Genomic DNA, 20544 nt, shown 5'->3' with positions numbered 1-20544 from the left:
GTAACATCTCGTCTCGACACACAAATTGAAGCAACTAAAAAGTTGGAAAATAAAGGGGTAAGAGAGGGTGATCCTCTTCCAGAATATCCAATTGAACCAGAAGATGGGGGTGATGAAATGCCCGATTTTGAACCACCGCCACCCATTGATGAAGCTCAAACAGAAGATGAAGATGAATATGAAATGCCCGATTTTGAACCACCGCCACCCATTGATGAAGCTCAAACAGAAGATGAAGATAAAATGCCTGATTTTGAAGCACCACCCTCAATAAAACAGAAGAGAAAAGAATGGTCACCTAGCTCTATCAATAAGAGTAAGCAAAAGGAATTAGATAATGAACGCAAATATCTAGCCGAAGAAAGACGCCGTGTCAATGTTTTGCTTGGGAAATTAAATAAGAGTGGAAAAAAATATGTTAAAACGGGAAAGTATCGTGGGCTAACATATGATGATCTATTTAAACAATCAGATAATTTTACAAAACAAATTAACAATATTGAAAAACCAGTTGTTATTAACTAAGCAAAAAATACAACGTATGGAGTACAAACGGGTTCCCTTCACATCATTTGATTTACAAGAGAGTTCAAAGAAATTAAAAAAGACCCCAAAAAGTAAATCTAAAATAAAATCAAAGCCAACTATAGTCAAATCATTATTTGATAATGTAGATGCTATGAGGAAGGACACAGCGCCTGATTCTGATTCTGATAGAGAAGAAGAGTGGGAAGGTAGTGGGCTAGCCCATAATTATAAGGCTATTTATTACAGAGACCCTGAAAAACTTATTGAAAAATTGGATATAATTTGTGGAAGCATATCCGCTGGAAATACGAGTTATGAATTAAAAAACCAAGGTATTACAATAATAGATGAACTGTTAAGAGTGAAAAGAATTACAAAGCGTCTATATGAAAAAATTTATAACAACTATTTTATCTAATTTAAATATATATAATGGAGAAGCATTTAATACTTAGTTCATTCAGGGCGAAAAGACAAGCCAATAATTATAATCAGAAAGCACATGATTTTACAATTTATCTTGACCAGCCTTTATTCCTAGATCCAAACAAAAATTATGAAATGGCGTTGGACGAAATAATCAGTATGACGTATAGCTGGTATAACGTGACAGCATTATTCGGTAACAATAAATTAAGATATCGAAAAACAACAGGTAGTGATACAAATTTTAAAAATGTTGAATTTCCTAATGGAATGTATTCATATACAGACATTGATACTTTTTTAAAAAATACAACTGGTAAAGATGATGATGATTATCCATTTTCAGTTACGTTTGATTTATCATTATTTAGAACAATAATAACCATACAGCCAAATTATGAATTAGATCTATCTGTATCAGACTTTAATTTGATTCTGGGTTTTGAAAAGAAAATTTTAACTTCGGGGAGTAATATAAGTGACAAAATACCTGATTTAACAAGGAGCGTTGATATGATATGTATTCATTGCGATTTGACTAACAGATCCTTGACAGATGAATCAAGAGACGTTTTATTTTGTTTTAGTATTATAGCACAAGGAATTCGTAGGTCATTTCCTTTCACTCTTGAACCGAGAAGATTGAAATTTTCACCAATTAATAAAAATAGCATTGATTCAATTAGAATATATATTACAGATTCTAATAACCGACCCATTGATCTTAATGAAATCGATACTGCGTTTCATGTTATTATCAAAGAGGTGAATTAATCTAAACTAATAATATAAAATGAATCGAGTATATGAATGGTCAAAATTTTATAACCCTAAAAAAGGTTTATATCAATATCGCCATAAAGGATCAGGTTTAATAACTAATGATTTATCAAATATCGGACAATATTCTAAAAAAACTGTAAAAGATATCAATAGATCACCCCTAAACAAAACACAAAAGAAAACTTTAAAATCTGTTTTAACTAGGAGTGAAAAAGCTGGGGATCTTATTTTGAAACGATTAGCACAATTGAAGTAAATTATCTAATCTATTAATATAATGAGTTTCAGAAGCATAGAAAATGTTGAAAAAACAGACTATCTCAGATTTAATCTGTCAACACCAATTATTCGACCTGCAAATGGGCTATATCAGGAAAAAACAGGGTATATATTCAATATGACTGATAGGTCTAGTTGGTTTGATTGGTATAATGGGTATTTTATCGTGAAATATAAACTTGAGAAAAAGGCTGATGGTGCAAATATCGATGCCAATAATCTACAAACACCTGTGCTAACGTCAACGATAAATGATAGTACCAGTATGATAAATCACATTATGATAACTTCAGGAGGTAAAAAACCTTACGATGGTAATGACCTGCATAAAATCTGTTTCATAAAAGGATTGCTTGAATTTTCTGATGACTATAGTCGTACAGTTGCCACCAATTTCAATTGGTATCTCGACGATAGAGCTGTATTAGCTGGTGATATGAGAACATCACCAAAAGTAGGAGCAATTAGAAGAGCTGAATTGTGTTCACAATCGAAGGACGTATACGCAATGATTCCGTTAAATAGGTTTTCAATTTTTCAAGAACTCCGCGATAAAATGTTACCACCAATGCAAATCGAGCTAAATATAACATTAAATGATGATCGAGAATACATTTACAGAGTTGCGGGTGCTGAAACACGATATGTGGTTCAAGATTTTCAGTTATGGCTACCACGTTTGAACTTTACATCAGCAGGCCAAAAATTAGTGAATAATACCTTTTTAACACCATCAAAATGGACATATTTAAGAGAATTTATTAAACATTCATCACCAACAACTGCTATTTCTGGGATATATCAAATAACACCCGCAATTAAAAACGCCAAGCATGTTTTTGTATACCTGCAGAGAAACAAGAGTAATAATGAACTAGAAAACCCCTTCATCTTTGATACATTTAAAATAAATGCGGGTGATGATGCATGTACACTATCTACCTGTCGATTGCAACTTGGGAATTCATATTTACTCCAGAACTAGAGTATGATTGCACTTTTAAACCAAGATTATATAATGACATTCAAGAATATGCATACAGAACCAACGATTACAATAGTGGTACACAGTTGACTTTGCAAAATTATTCTGAATTATATCCTGTTATCTATTTTGATTTAAGAAATCATAAGGAATCGGTTACTGATGATCCAAAACAGTTATTGTTTCATTATCGATTGAATGTACAAGCTACTGACAATTATATGATTTACGCTGTAGTACTTTATGAGGAAAGTATCGTAATTGATAAAATTGGGAATGAACTTATTGTTATGTGATATTTAATCTAACACTATTATATATAGAACAAGACTATGAGCACAAAATATATTTCAACATATATTCCTCTTTCAAAAGGTCAAATAAAAAAGCTAGCCAGAGCAATCAAAAATTCAAGTGAAATCAGTTTATTAATTAACAAGAATCAGATCAAAAAGAAGGGTAATACTGAGTTATACCTTACAGAAAGACAAATAACACCTCATAATAAAGTAAAAAGTGAGGGAAAAGGCATTACATTGACTTTATCTAAAGCCCAAATAAGTAAAATGCGAAGGGATATGATTGGAAAAGGTATTCGAGTCACACCCCCTCAAGGAGGGACAGGAATGCAAATTGAATACCCTTATTATCCATCACCAAACATTAGGAAACAAAGATCAAAAAACGGTGGTAAAATCAAACTACCGACTAAAAGAGATGCATTATCTTTCAGACCTCCTCCAGTAATAGGATCATGAGATGAATATAATAAATTTCTCAAAGGAGGATTGCTTCTTCCAAAAAAAAAAGATCTTAAAACCGAAAAGAAAGTAAAAAAGCCTGCATTTATCAAAAAACCTCTAAGTAACATTGATCTAATGAGATGGTGTAAATATTTAAAAATCAATATTAAAGGAATATATAGCAGAGACGAACACATGCCTAAAAAACATAGTCCGTGTATCATTAATTTAGACAGCTATAAAGGTGTTGGTACTCATTGGACTTGTTGTGTTCCTGGTCATAAAAAAGAAACATTGTGGTACTTCGACTCATTTGGCATGCCATATCCTGATGAATTTAAACAACGGGTTGAACAAGATGGCATTAAACAGATATTTTATAATACAACGCAATATCAACATATTCAGAGCGTATTATGCGGGTATTATGTATCGTATTTCTTGCATCAAGCATTGGTGTACGATAAAGGCTTTCATGATATAATGAAACCCTTATCAATGAGTGACACATTATACAATGAACGTTTTATAAGCAATTATTTCAAAAATATGTAAACATATTATATATGAAGTCGTATTGTGTACGTGAAAAAATACAAACTAATTCAGTTCCTGGTTCTGAAATATATATGAGAACAAAAAACAATCGTTTAATGCTCAAATCGAAATGCGCTTCTTGTGGTATTACTAAAACTCGTTTTGTGAGTGAGAAAAAGGGGCGAGGAGTTGGTGAAACGATTAACAAAAAGGTCGGCGAAAAGATTCCAGGGTTTCAACAGGCTCAAGACTTAGCATCGGCTATCATGGGTGCTACCGGAGGCGATAAAGATTTGCTTAAACGTTACTGGTCGGGGAATATCGCTAAAGGGGCTTTTAATAAGAAGAATGGTTTATTCTCAAAGAAATTCTGGACGTCTCCAAGTGAACACCAAGATCCTTCATGCTCTGCTACTATTTGGGATAAGAAATCTAAAAAATGGCGAAACACATACTGTGATTAATATCTAACATATATATAATGTGCCAATCGTATTGTCTATCGTGTAAAAAACAAACCAAATCATTAAAATCTAAAAAGGTAAAAGCTAAAAATGGTCGGCTTATGGAAAAATCAGTTTGTCAAATATGCAGGAAGAAAAAAAAGCAGATTTATTAAAGGAGGTGCTCTTGATATACATAAATTGATTGGGAAATTGCCAAAACCAAAAGCCGGCTGGGTACCCCCTGGCTATGCCTTTTTGGGTCCTTATAATCCTCTCGAAAAACAAGTGAAATATGATCCAAATACAGGTAAAATACTTCAAATATTTCAAAAACCGACAGGCCGAACGGATGAAATAGCGATGAGGCATGATATTGCATACAGCGTTTGTGGAAATAAAGCAAAATCTAAACAACTAAGTTGCAAGCATAAAGCTGACCAAAAAATGATCCAAGAGCTCGACTCTACCCCTTATTCTCAACGTCAATGGGGTCATACTGTCGCTCGTAATGTAATTGCAACCAAGGCTAAAATAGGGCTCGGTGTTAAAAAGCCAAAAAACGGAAAACGGCGTTGAGTAAAAATGATTGGTCTCAACAATTAGCCGATGAGTTACATAAACCAATCAGACGAAAATTTAAAACTAGAAGAGTAATATCAAATGGAATTGACGACATATGGTCTGCTGATTTAGTTTTTATGGATAAACTTTCAAAATGGAATAAAGGTTATAAATATCTATTGACTATAATTGACGTATTCAGTAAATTCGCTTGGGCTATACAATTGAAAGATAAGAAGGTGCATCAATAACTAGCGCTTTCAACAATATTATCATTAATGACAAGCGTAAACCTGAATATCTCTGGGTCGATAAGGGCTCTGAATTTTATAACAAAACATTCAAGGAATGGCTAAAGCAGAATGATATCAAGATGTATTCCACTTTTAATAAAGGTAAAGCTGTTGTTATTGAGAGATTTAATAGGACTTTAAAAGCCAAAATGTACAAACAGTTTACTATTCAAGGTAATACACAGTATCTTGAAATACTTCCAAAAATAGTAAAAGAATATAATAATACAAAACATAACTCTATCAAAATGACACCCACAGAAGCTTCAAAGAAAAAGAATGAAGGAACTGTTTACTTTAACCTATACGGTGATATGGAGCAAGTATCATCTAAACCGAAATTCAAAGTTGATGACAGAGTCAGGATAAGTAGATATAAACGGATGGTGTTCGATAAGGGTTATACTCCAAATTTTTCAGAAGAGATATTCATCGTTGATAAGATCCAATACAGTAATCCAATCACTTATAAATTAAAGGATTTGAATAATGTGGAAATACAAGGTAGCTTTTATGAACCTGAATTATTAAAAGCAAAACAGGCTGTATTCAGAATTGATAAAGTGATCCGTAGAGACTACAAAAAGAAACAGGCTCTTGTCAAATGGAAGGGATACAGTGATGACTTTAACAGTTGGATACCAATGAAGGATTTACAAGATATATAAACAATTTTTAAAAAATATATACTAAATTACATAAACGTAAATCTGATTCATTATTGTTCAAAGTTAAAATCGTACGATTTTTACCCGGTCCGTAAAAACATTCATAAATAAATTGATATTTCAAAATCACAAATCATCAATTCAAACATTAAAAAAATAGAAATCATTATAAGAGATGATAATATAGATATAACTGAATGTTGAAATGACCCATCCACTATAAACGCACTAAATTCACATAAAAATATAATTTCTATTATATATTATATAATGGATACACCGTTGGACCAAATCCATAATGGAAACAGGTTAATAATGATTAAAAAAAATGAAATGAAAAAGCGTTTGCCCGAATATAATATCAAACAGCATTCGAAATTATTGATTCAAGCGACGGATGACAAAGATTTAGAATATATTATGGTCAAGCGAAGGAAATATTTAATTATACTTGATAATGAAATTAGTAATAATGAAATTGACTGATTTTTCCAGACGCACTATTAATGATATAAGAAATTAATGTATTGTGTCATTAATATATAACAATTGATGTTTTGGAATGATAATATTGTTAATGGCCGATACCAGAGATGGTTTACCAAAGAAGACAAAATGAAAGCTATAAGGCGCACAAAAGCCCGTTATATGCGAAATACACGATGGTTTTGTGAACAATGTAAAAAAGAGTACAGTCTGGGTAGCAAGTGGACCCATATAAGACAATCCCATTCGAACGCGCTATGAAGAGGTTTAAAAAATAATGTATAATAAAGTATTATAATGGCATCAAATGATCTTAAATCAAAGTTTACCAAAATGTTGAATATTATAGGCAAACATTGGGTTAAAAACAATACACCTGTTTCGCAATTGAGTGAAAAAGAGCAATTACATAGCTTAGTTATAATTTATAAAGAACTCGGCATTGAACAAGATATTGTTTCCCATCTTATTATATATGAAAATATGGATGAAAATCTGATGAAAGTACAAGAATATTATATTGAAAACGAAATTTATAAACATTATAGTAATATAATTTGAAAAAAGGGTATAAGAGATCAAGGGATGAACGCATAATTAATTTTACAAAAAATAGTATAAGAATGTTTTTTTCCAGGGTTGGTCCAGGTTATTTTTCCATAGGTTGTTGTTGTTTTATTAATGAGCAATATAATTTAAAAATTATATTGATCATAAGTTTCTCTTTATTTTATTTTCATAAAATAAAAAGAAACTGCTCCGCTTGTAATTCAGGTTAAGGTCCAGGTTAGGGTCCAACACAAAAATTCAGTTTTATTTTTTCCATTATTTAGGTCCAGCACTGGAAGTAGTTAAGAGTATGGGGGCATCAGATAATTTTTAAAAAAAATGATCTGGTGCCCCCATACTCTTAACTACTAATATCAGTCCACGTCAGTATCATCTTTACATGTGCCTCAAAAATTATGTTAAAACGACGCCTTTCGACTTTTTTTAGCAATAACTAGTGAGATAATGGCTGCGGTCACATCTAGACTGCTAACTATAGTTAAGACGGCGTTAACTATAATTAGCTATTTCGGTAATGTGACCGCTTCTCTGTTCACCCTAACTATAGTTAGAAAATTTACGCCTCGCTGATCCAAAACAATACAGACTAACTATAGTTATACCCAAGCAGGGTTCATGGGTTAGTCTTAAGTTTACAAACGAAAATCCAATCAGAATGCGACAATTATTTTCGCACGTGCGAGATGAACATAAATATGCAAAACAAAGCGTGAAGGGAAGGGAAAAAAAGAAAAACAACATGCCAAGAAATTACATATCACCAATGTTAGCAAAAATAAAGCTTGAATTCTTCGGCTTCTAGCATCTTTACTTCATTTTATTTTCTTCAACGCCGAGATGCCGTGCAAAAATAGAAAAAAATAGAAGAACACTAGACACAGATCAACAACAAGGGCTGTCATGAACTAATTTAAATTCGAAATTATTCAAAAGTTAATCAGAACTAACTATAGTTAACTGCATTGGTGTGACCGCAAAGACGACCGAAAGCACTAACTATAGTTAGGTATGACCTCACGTAACGAGACTAACTATAGTTCAACTATATATAGTTACGTCGTAGATGTGACCGCAGCCATTGTAAACTCCCACGAAAATGTAATGTCATACGGTAAGCTCTTTATAGGTTAAGTTTAACGAATGAAAAACTAAGACCAAAAGCCATTAAGGCCGCGGTAAATGAGACCTCACTGTTGCTCGTGATGTTTCTTAGGTGAGCAAATGAGCGGGACTCAAAATAAATGTGTTTTTTTTAAAGCTGCGAACACCGGCAAAACATTTGTTGCGAACACAAAATAATTCTGAAAAAAACCGAGTCAATTTTTTGTGCCTAGGACAAATTTTACACAAATTGCGTGTCTGCAACCATGTGTCCTCGCTTGTAAGGGTCCTAAAATAATTATATTTAAAAGCGGAACCTTTAAGAAGTCTTAAAAGCGGGACTTTTAAAGAGTTTTAAAAGGTATGCACATTTACGGAGTCTTAAAGAGTGCGCACATTTAAGGAGTACTATCGGTATTACTTTTAAAAAAGGCTTAAAGCGGATTTTTTAAAAAAGATTAACTTACTAAAATTTAAAGTGGCACTTCTATGAAGTGAGTAAGATAACGTTATTTCCGAGGATGATATAGAATGGTTTTCATGAAATACACATGCAAATTACAAATTGACAACTAGTTTGGTACGTTTTTATTTGTAAAGAGACTTCATTCTCGAAAACATTCAACCGCCAGGCGATATACAAGATGCACGCATCGACTGAGGGATCCTTCACAGACCCGACCTTGGAAGACGAGAAGCTGACTTCGTTGGAAATCAAACAACTGAAACAGAAAAAAACAGGAAAGAAACACAGCAGAGAAGGAAGCTAGCCGTGCGAACGCTGCACAAGGATCAAATCGTGTCTTGTTGGTGCTGGTCATCACTATGTGCTTAATTTCTCTCGCGGTTCTTCTGCTGACATTATTGATGCTGTTCGGAAAAATCGGCGACGGATGTGGCTGCTCCGCAGACGAAGGTACAAAAGATATTGAAAGTATTTAGAAGCATTTATAAAATATTGTAAGTCATTTTTGTATCTCTTTGTCAGCAGATATCAATTCCTGCCTGTAGTAGAGGGCGATGACTGAAATAAGCCAGAATAAGCTTCTGACTTTTTATCGAGCATTCCCATAAGATCATTCGTATATTTTTTATTATCAGAAAGTAAACTATCTTTGCTTGCGCCATCATTGCACCCATACCTCGTGCTTGCTCTATTTCTATCGAGATTTTTACAATATACGTAGCTCTCACATTCTCGTCAATAAGAGAACAAGCAATAGATGACGCAATTTCGCACGGATCTTGAAAATTTCGCCTAGCTGCTAACACCTTGTTTAGCGTTATAAGTTCTCAAATAAGCGTCAAAGTGCATCTTTACGGCATTTACTTATAGAAAAAACATCAAAATGATTTAAGAGTGACTTTTACTAACGGCCGAGCAAGAATTTGATTTCCTGGCAGAAATTGGAAAATCGATTTTTCTTCGTTTTTTGCTCATTATTAGCTTTAAGGTAGATAAGAAACCTGATGTAGTTTGTTTCCCCGAGAGGCCTTCTAATTTTAAGAAAACAAAGAAAATCGATTTCGGTGGTCGAAGTCACAAATTTCTTAACTTTTAAACCCGGAATTAGCTATTATGAACACTACTCGCGTTCGCTTACAAAACCGCGCAGAGAAATTTGGTCACTTGCTATCAACATAAAAACTCTTTTTCTTTCGCTAGAATATAATTTCAGGGCTTTAGCACAACTCTTCCAACTGAAAAAAATGAACTGACGAGGAATGCTTTTTACGATAACAAAAATTTGAATGAAATAGTAATTTTCAACGGCAGTATTTAGCATGTGGTATAACATTAAATTTTTTCAATTCTCGCTCAAACATGCATACAGATATTCTTATTAAACATACCTGAGAATTGGCTTGGGTTATTGGAAAGATTCTCACTTAGAGGGCATCAAACTTCGGCAAATTTTCACAGCATGACCGTAGACTGTGTAAATACTTCTAATTGCCAAACGCCACGATAATGAATGTTTTAACCCCAAATGCTCGTCTTTCCTTCTTCTTGCCGAATGTTCCATTGCAAAACAACGAAAGAGTGAGATAAAAAAGCCAACCTGGGTCAATTAAGGTCCATTTTGATCGCAAAACCTCTTCGCCATTTTGCCACAAGATTAGATTTGTGACTTACGTGACATAATACACGTGACATGAAACACGATATTGTGACGTAAGTGAGTCTGCGCAGTAAGAGCTCTGGGGTCGAGAATGTCACGGAGTTAAAATAACGCAAAACAATTCTCCAGCACCGCCAACGCAGTTTGAGGAAGCAAATTGATGGTTCTGGAGTTCTGTACACACTTTCGTCAAGAGAAAAGAACCACGATAAAGGAAAATTGCTAAGGATGAAGATGCAAAAGGAATTTCGCGCTCAACAGTTGCTTTGTTGTATTTTGGAGCCAAGAAATGTTTAGCTGTAAGTTAGGCTATTTTGATCGATATCACAACATTTTGTGGGACTACGATGCATTGGTAAATATGCTGCCTTCAACAACCCAAGCCAATTCTCAGGTATGTCTTAGATAAACATTTACATGCGTGTTTAAACTAAAATGAGGAAATTTGGAGTTATACCACATATTAAATAATTCCATTGAAAACTGCCGTTTAATTTGACTTTCTAGTATCGTGAAAAGTATTCCCCACATTTTTAATTATTTCAGTTCGAAGAGTTTTGCTTAAGCCCTGAAATTATATTTTAGCGAATGGAAAAGAGTTTCTCTGGTGAGAGAAAGCATCCAAAGTTTTCAATGTGGCTTTGTTTGTGAACGCGACGAGAGTTAACGATAGCGAATTTCGGGTTGAAAATTGTGTCACTTTGAGGCTCCGATCACGAAAACTGACTTTGGTTTTTTTCTCGAAATTAGAAGACTTCTGGGGGGAACAAAATACATCAGGTTTCTTATCTACCTAAAAGCTATTAATGAGCAAAAAAATGAAGGAATTTGATTTTTCAATTTTCTGCCAGTGCAAGCGCGGTTTTTATTTAAAGTCCTTCTTAAGATTACTTTTTATTCAGAATAAATTCAAGTTTGAGGCGACAAACAGCATTCGTGAATAATTGAATCCGGTCTTAACCTTTTGTAAGATATTCTACGGGGTAAATTGTTATCAATTATATGTATGTTTACAGCTAAGTTTCTTTCTGTTTTCAGTTTCTTCTACCTCCACCAAAAGCCTGGCAACAGATATCACCAAAATCAAGGCCCTTGAGGATAATATCAGAAGCCTTCAACTGGGTCTGGTAAGGACATGTACTGTGATTAAAATATAATATCCTACAATCACAAATGGAATAACTGCTCTTCACAAAAAAGACAAAAAAGAGTGGAACACTTAAGCCTACAGTAGTTTGTTTTGGGTGACAGAGTCAAAAACGATACGATACGAGAATGGAACAGCCTGGCCAATGAAACAGTTAATGCACCAAACTTGACGGCCTTTAAGAAAAGCCTGCCGTCTGACCAAGCGTTAAGCAAACGATGCTAACTTTGACCTTTTCTGTATCTATCTTTATCCATATCATTTAAGCCTTACTTTAATTTAAATAGTATTTATTTATTTTGTTAAGTGGTTATTTATTTTAACACTCACGAGAATCTTCAGCACTGAAGGAGGTGAATTACGTGGAAGAAGAAGGACTCAAACACAGCACGAATGGCATAGGCAAGGCGAAGTTAACACGTAAAGGCATAATAACGTGAATAGTGATAACGACTTTAAAATAACACGGTCGCTATAATATATAGGTATATAATGTACCTGTTTCACGATCCCTTATCATGTAATATATGTATTAAGTTATACAGTCAAATCTCTCCTAACGGAAACCTCTATAAGACGGACACCTGATGATGGTCCCTGCCGGTTTTTAAGTCATTTTACTGTAACCAAACTCCCTATAAGACGGACACCTCTCTAAGACGGACAACGGACACTTTGAAATCATCAACGGACACTTGTTTTATCAGTGAAAATACTTCCAAACTTGATATCGACCTAAAGCAAAGTTAGTCAGCGCCCTAAGGATACGTTTATACCACTTACTAACCACAAACAATGACACTTGATTACTTTCCTTCTTTCGTGTATAGACACTGAAGAGGTCGTTTTCTACTTACAGTATTACAGTTTTTAGAAGCTCTCGATTTTTGCTATAACAAGCAAATATGTTCCTTTTATTATTTAGTCTTGTTGCAGTTAGCACAGGTTTGTTGCATTCTGTAAAGGTTTAGCTTTATTATCTCAGAATTACTGGTGTCATGTTACCTCGACTCTCTACAGAGCGGACACCTCTCTAAGACGGACATCTGCGGCCGGTCCAGAAGGTGTCCGTCTTAGAGAGAGTTGACTGTAGTGTCATATAATATGTAACGGTCAGAACAATAACATGGAAGACGTTCGAGTAGACATTAAAGTGGCCATTCGGGCCATCTAATGTTTTATTTTTGGACGAGTTACTCAGACTCCGGACCGCGCGACATCCTAACAAGCCCTTAGTTTTTTCTTTCAGGGGCAATTGTTTAATTAGGTACTTCCCTCGCTCACTAGAGCATTACTTCATTGATTTTCTTTTTGTAAGTTGCAAATCAACTGGGTCGTGTTTAGTTCCTGTCAAAATGAAGCGATTGCATCTGATCACATGATAAGTAATAACTCTAAATTCAATCAAAGGCTCCTTAGAGCTATCTTATGCATCGCGCCGCAACGGACGCCATTTTGGATTCGGACGCCACTTTGTCAATGGTATAATTTGCTTTCATGAGACTTTGAGCATGTTCAGTTTGCTGGATGCTTCTACAAAAGTACAAATTTGCATTTTGGTCCCGCAAGGTGTGAAATGTCCCTTTTATAGCAGAAGTTCTTGTTTAAGATTTGCCTTTTCATTGTTTCAGATGGAGCACCTTGATGACCTCACAGAATTTAACGATACTCTATCTTTGAAGGACATTATTTACTTTCCTTTAAAAATGGTGATTTGTCATAAAGTTGAGTTCGCCTTTACCAACTGCATGACCGACAGACCCACCGACCCTCAACAAAGTCAAGATCTACTCACCTTATAAACTACTACCTAACCTTTCCTGAATAGGCTCTTACCGAAAGTGCTCCTAAAAAAAGCATTAAATGCTAAAAGAAGTGCTCGTTTTTTGCCAAAAAAGTGCTAAAATAATGCTGATTTTTTTAAAAAGTGCTCGTGGGTAACATAAAAATGCTCACTTTTTTCCGATTTTTTTAAACATAGAATATTACATTCTTCAGATTTTCAGTTACATTTTTCAACAATAAAATGTAACGATCAATGTTTGATGTCAGAGTACGCTCTCGAGCTATCTCTGCCTTGGCTGGCTGACTTCCATTGTTCCTCGATCACAACGTGGATGACGTCATCTTGGAACGAGTGTGATGGACTGGGTTTCTAGAAGGCAACCACTGGCGTATCAAACCCATTCCCCAGGCCTCCTCGGCTCCTTTAACTAAAATGAGGGCATAATGCATCTTTGGACGCCATAAATAAAGTCAGATTGTACTTTCTAACACAAAATTAGACAAATAGTCAGTCGAAAATCCAAAATAATGCTAGCAGTGCTTTTTGGGATAAAATGTAAAAAAATGCTCGCGAAGCCAAATAATGCCAAAAAATGCTAGCACTATCGGTAAGAGCCTATTCCTGAAATTATCAATCATCTAAAGTGTACAAGTCAGCTTATGCATCAACGTTCTCTCTTGTTTTTTATTTACGGCATGAATCCTGAAACTGGAATCCCGGAATAGTTGAGAGAATGCTTTTCTGTGACGTTACCGATAAGAGCAGAGTCCAGGCTTGAGGTCATACCAGTTAAATAGAATCTGCACTGAGATTTTTGTCAAACTTGGCCTATTGATTGTTTATGTTATAGGAACTTAAATTTTGAAATAAAAACGGAGGTAAAAATGCTCGTTTAGGAGCAACAGCACCGTGTTAATTTATACCCAATAAACCTTATAATACCACCATGCATGATTATAGTCACGATGTTATAGGAACTTAAATTTTGAAATAAAAACGGGGGTACAAATGCTTGTTTAGGAGCAACAGCACCTTGTTAATTTATACCCAATAAACCTTATAATACCACCATGCATTATTATAGCCACGATGGCTTGCTCAATTCACGTTTTCGAAGATTATTTCTAATTCTACACTGGGAATAAGTCCAAATTCATACTACAGAATGAAAGTTAGTACTCAATTTAAAACAACAGAAAGAAAATGATAGGTAACTGCACTCGTTTACGAGATAATGACGATTCACCTCTCTGGCGAAGTCCAACCCTAACGAAGAAGCCGTCATTTTTTAATGCGTGCGCGCTAATCACCCGTGAAATTATGGGCAGTAGTGATGTGCAATGCAATACTTGCAGTCGTCATCTGTGCGTCCACGCGTCAACTGATTTTCCTTGGAATAGTAGCGCGCGCAGCTCACTGGAAATGAGAATATTGCAATTGCATAAAATCGCGAACCGGAAACAAAACCAGTCGGGGAAATAAGTGCCGCTGTTGGCAAATCTTCGTTGAAGCACTCGAAGAATTTCCGAATTATTTCATCCAATCAAAACCTAGCACAAGTGCTCACGAGTACTCCGAAAGCAATCGCACGTACAAATACGTCATGTTACTTAGCAACTTCTGGGACGAAAAACGTGGGCTCAGTCACTTCTCGGAGAAGTGATGTCGCCATCAACTGGAACTTGTTCCCCCGACTGAAACCGTTAAAAAACAATCCCCCTTTTTCTCGAAAGTTTGCTCGGTGACCTATTCTGACTTTTTACATACAAGAACTAGCCGGTATTTCTTTTCTATTACAAAAGTTTAGAGAAATTTATATGGTGCATTTTTTAACTGAAAACAGCCTAAATAACTCGACTCAAGTGAATTAAGGAATGGGTCAGGCTAAATTTTGGAGGGGGGGTGGTCTAATCTAACAGTTATTCAAGCTTTCGCTTAGAAACTTGCATAAGGTAAAATGTTTGTACGAAATGTTTCAGTTTTTAGTTTAAAGGTCATTCCTGCTTGGTCACGTGACATACCACACCCAAATTATTGATATAAATTTCAAACCAAATTTACGAGAACTTGCAGGTATAATGATTGACTAATTTTGATTTCTGCGAATGGCTGTAACTACCAAGTATGAAGAACTAATCGGGGATTTTCAAATTTATTTCTTTTGTTTCAGTTACAACGTCTTTCCCTTGGAGAGGGACTGGGACTAGGCAAAAATAGGAAATAATGAAGAAATAATAAATATTTTTCAAAATCCCCGTTTAGCAGGACGTTTGGCTAGGTGAGGTAAAGGTTTTGAGAGAAAAAACGAGAGTTTTCTTGTACATTTACATCCCGTAACTTAAATGCTCATAATTTTTACATTTAAGGGCGTGGTCAGTCATGTGACCACTTGGGGCTGAGCCAATCATCGGAAAGTTTCATTTCCAATATAAACAAACAAAAAGAAGCAAAGTTTTTGAGAAAAGAAATGGCCAAAACGTCGCATGAGAACAAGAACCATTCCTTAATTCACATTAGGATTTCCACGATATAGATTTTTCTCATATCGTCAAAGTAAAAGATAATTATTGTAATGCTTTTTAAAACGGGAGAAAAAAATGATAGGTCACCAAATTTGTTTTCGAGATAATTTGAGAAAACTCTGTTTTAGGGGCTCTTGGGAGTTATACCGTTGCCATGGTGACTTCTATGACGTCATGATCACCCTTAAGATGTTTTTCTATAATAGCTAGCGTGCAGTTATTTAAAAGCTGTCTGTATGATACGTTGCACTAGTTTTCAATCTTTCATTAGAGTGAATTCGTGTAACCCGTTTTTCATATGCTAATGTGCTGTGTAATATTCTAATGAGCTGTACAGGAAAACAGAAAATTACGGACAAATCGTCAAGCCATTTTGTAAAATTATCTTTTAAGCGATTCAGTGGACTTCAGTGGAACTTCGAAATTTGTCAACATGTAAAAACCGAAAAAACCTATTCTCCCAGAGGAGACAGAGGATTAAGAAGAAAAACCGAAACAGATAACAGGACTTAAAATTTGTCATTCCTTGATTTGTTTTGCGATTTTCGATAAACATTTTACATTCAAAATCGCGTTAGGAAAACAAAAATTAAACTTGAGTGCGCGAATTCTGTGCGCGCAATTCATTTTGGGGAGCATAGAAAAGAATTAAAATAGGAAAATAGCTGTGCACGTGTTCTTGGCAATTTTGTTTGCCGTCTTCTGATAAACAACAAGGAGAAAAGATTAAATTCTGTGTGTTTTAAACCAGACCGATAATCTTTTATTTTTTTGTTTCAAACTAAACGTCTGCTTTATTTCGATTTAGGTTTATAAAGTTTTCAAAGAAGGAGGAAACACTTCGTTTATTTTCTGTAAAACAATTCAACTGATTGTTTTGAGCATTTCTGAACACTCGTGTATTGTTTTATTGTATACAAACATTAGAATATTTTGCGGCTCATTAGCAGTTACACGAATTCACTCTATTATGTCGGACACGTTACTGATAATAAATAGTTGTAATTACGTTTTACTTTTAAGTTTTTAGATAGGTGTCCACAATTAGTAGAGGGGACTTTTCCCTCAGCTAAACATTTTAGACACGTTAATAAAGTTATTCATTTCCTTTCATTCATTCATTAATTACTGAAAGAAAGAACTTGTTCGAGCCTCCTTTAAGGAGCCGAGAATGCCAAGGGACTAGGCTGTGTGCAAGTAAGGTATCTCGAGTTGCGAACGTTGCTGAATAAATACAACACAATATCTCTTAACGAAGAAGTTAGAGCCAAGCAAGAAAATTGTAATTTGAACCTTCTTATCACACTATCAAGGACAATGTGTAATAAAGGAATACCTATACCAATATCCCAGTTTAATACCAATTGCTCCCCCACAGACTGGTCCAGAATGTTTACACCAGAGAGTCGTCCTACTGACGATGTACTTTTTGCCATTTATTTAAAATACATTCATAGCAATCTAGTTTTTGTGTGTGTGTGACTTATTGAGTTTTCTGATTTCCATCAAATACAGACAGAGGCTGGGTACAATGCTCTCCGAGATGACCTCAACATGACAAAGAGTGAGTTGCTGCTGATCACTGATAACATAACTCTCACAACAAGGGTTCGTTGACAAGGCTTTCTTTTAGCTTGATTGATCTGTTTGTGTGCTCAGTTGATATGTTTGTTAGGTTTTTTTCTGGCAGATTTTGGAAAGTCATTTGTATGGCATTTAGATTAATTATTCAACAGTTTGACACAATGCCCATGTATATAGTCAGGACTTTCCTTTTTATCAGTCATCCGTGAACATCTTGCTATATACGTAGTTTGCCAAAATAAAAAAGTTATCCTGCTCAATGTTGCGAAAAACTGTTTGATTTTAGTCACTCCGGCCTGCGGCCTCGTCGTTCAGTAGAAATGGCGATACTCCAACGAATTCCACAGGATAATTGTTAAATATTTGTTATTGTTACCATAAAGGACCAGAATTGTTTTATTGTAATGAATTATTTGATAAATGCATTTTTATCAAGAAGAAGTTCATCGGAAACGTACAGCCATTTGGCGTAGGATGAGAGAAGTGTGGATGTCACTCATCTCCTCTTTTTTCATTAATTCATTTTACTTTCTTATAGAAAATTCCTCTAAGTAAATCAAGGCAATTAATTTTTTAAAGGCTGCCTTTTCAGTAATCTGAGTTTCCGTGTCAGTCAGAGGGACAAATGTGTTCTTCTCTCTTTATTTCAGCTGGAATACATTGATGCTGTTTTGACTCGGTTGACGTCCGCCTTGAACAGGACAAACACTGGCCTTGCAAGACTTAAAAGTACTCAGGCAAAGGTAAATAGATTTTCTTATTCCTTGCATTTAATTAGGATCCATGTTGCGTTAATTCTGGGTTAGCTTTAATCGAGTCCGCTCGCTCGCTCGCTATCCAACTTATTTGAGAGCAAACGAGAGACTGTTCGTAGTCTATCTAGTTTCTGTCCCTTTTAGTTTCCTCTAAAAGAGACTGCGTGCAGTCTAGAAACTAGATCATTCTCTGCTCAGTCAAGAGACAAGAATTGTGTTGTCCTTCACTTTTTTTCTGGATGAAGCTTTGTACTGTCTTAGTTTATTCAATTAGATCTCAACAACCTCATTTCACAGGAGAAGGTGATTTACCATCAGACCATGACTCCTTCTTGGCTTGAGGGGCATGCGTCCTACATCAGCATTTATAGTACGATCACCACTGAACAGCTCACGTTCACCGCAGGTTCATCAAGTCATGCCGCTCTCTTTAACGTACCCATGATTCCTGCTAATGTCTTGCAAAATTACACCCAGATAACAGTCAAAATTGTGGTTTCCAATGATGTCAAAATCGGAACAAATCAGGACAGCGATCCCAAATATGGCGTGTCTGACGGGATAAGCTTTGTCGGCTTTGAGACTTCCGATAGAGCCTCTGGTAACACTCCCCCCTGTTTCGGAATTGAGGAGTCGTCTGGTACAACTTTAACTGGAAAAAAGGTGCTCCGCAGCCCTTCCGATCCCAGACCAAGGGACTCTTTCTATCCCGGCCAGTTTGTCATCACTCTCAAGTTGGATGCACATGAAAACTGGGGCTCGTGCTACACTGCGCATGACGGGGGCTTTGTTAAGACCGCTGTCTACAACAAACGACTAATTCTCAGTAACGGACTCACTCTTGAGGGTTACAGAGACAACAGTTATGAGAGGTACGGGATCAAGGTCATCGAAGTCACTATCGTAGAAGATGTTTAGTGTGAGAGCGGCACAAAATATGTTTTAAACAACTTACTCAGTATGTACACAAAACATACTAAGCAGTGTGGGAAGCTATATGTTAAAATTAATAAAAAAAGTATCTGATAAACTGAAATGAATGTTAATAACAGCTCCGAATTCAGTTTAAGTTTAAGTTGAAGTTGAAGTTTAAGAGATAAGTCGAGGAGAATGTCATGTTAAAATTATAATGTTGTTTTCAATGTAATTTATGTCATTCCTGCATGCTGAAATAAAATCGGCGTGGAAGAATGTAGTGCGTTTTCCTGGTTGCAATTTTGAATCATTTACCACACAGCAGCCATTCTGTAGTGCGTTCTTGTTCTTCTTAGTCATTATAGCACCATAAAATTCGGAAACGACTGACATTTCTCCCTCCCACTCCAGCGATAAAGCGATAACATTTTATTGCTTTTGTGTGCAAAACACGGCTTTAGTCTTGAATTTCACAAAATATCATTTCATTGTCAAGGTGGTGATAGCGGGTTGATGAGAATTAAAGAATGGATCTTTAAGGGGAAATTATCTTGAAATAATCAAATAAGGAAATTCAATGTACTATGGCGACCCACTTCTTGGTAACAATTGTCCCCTGGTTCAATAACCAGGTGTACAGCCCTTTTCTCTCCCCCGGGGGCAACTAAAACCTAAGGCTATCGTGATGGGCGACTATATTCCCCTAGCTGGCAGGATTTCGCGCGAAAATGTTTTACACTGCTCATGACGGAAGTTTTGTAAAGACCGCTGGCGACAACAACCGACTGGTGCTCAGCAATGGACTCACATCTTGAGGTTTATTAAGGAATCAAAGGCGAGAGAGTTGGGATCAAGTTCACCCAAGTCACCGTTGTAGAAGATGTTTAGTGTAAACAATCAGCTTGTCAAGATCTGCTGAACAGCTAGCCCAGTATGTACACACCGGGGGTGAAGTACCAGTATAGCTATTAAGGAAAACTATTTAAATTAAGAAATAATACTAAATTGCAGAATCAAGGACAACAGCTTCGAACAAAGAAGTTTAAGAGATAAGTATTGTTAAAATTATGCCATGTTAAAATTATAATGTTGTTTTCAATGATAACTTATGCTATATTTGCAATTGCTTGCTAAAATAACAATGGTGTTGAAAGAATGTGGAGCGCTTTTCAAATTTTTCTCGTTACACTTTTGAATCCTTCACCACACAGCCGCAAAACAAGAGGCATTTGGAGAATAACGTCCCCCCCCCCCCCCCCCGAATTCAACCACCACGACACAGGATGTAGCAAGCTGACCTTCCCAG

The 20544-nt window shown here is 35.5% G+C and overlaps 2 protein-coding genes across 2 annotated transcripts in view; both read left to right on the top strand.

The window, feature by feature from the left end:
- LOC144635215 (uncharacterized) overlaps positions 1-19426 on the top strand; it is a 144632-nt gene extending 125206 nt beyond the window's left edge. Inside the window, exon 7 of the mRNA XM_078494307.1 lies at positions 18621-19426. Coding sequence (XP_078350433.1) covers positions 18621-19241 — 621 coding nt within the window. The 3' untranslated portion in view covers positions 19242-19426. The remainder of the gene's footprint in view (positions 1-18620) is intronic.
- LOC144635210 (uncharacterized) overlaps positions 1-20544 on the top strand; it is a 142854-nt gene that overhangs the window by 58095 nt on the left and 64215 nt on the right. The window lies entirely within an intron of this gene.

The sequence above is a fragment of the Oculina patagonica genome, chromosome 13, assembly GCF_052425735.1.
Source record: "Oculina patagonica isolate OP01 chromosome 13, crgOcupat, whole genome shotgun sequence".
In the NCBI taxonomy this organism is placed as follows: Eukaryota; Metazoa; Cnidaria; class Anthozoa; order Scleractinia; family Oculinidae; genus Oculina; species Oculina patagonica.
This window is presented reverse-complemented; position numbering and strand designations above follow the sequence as displayed.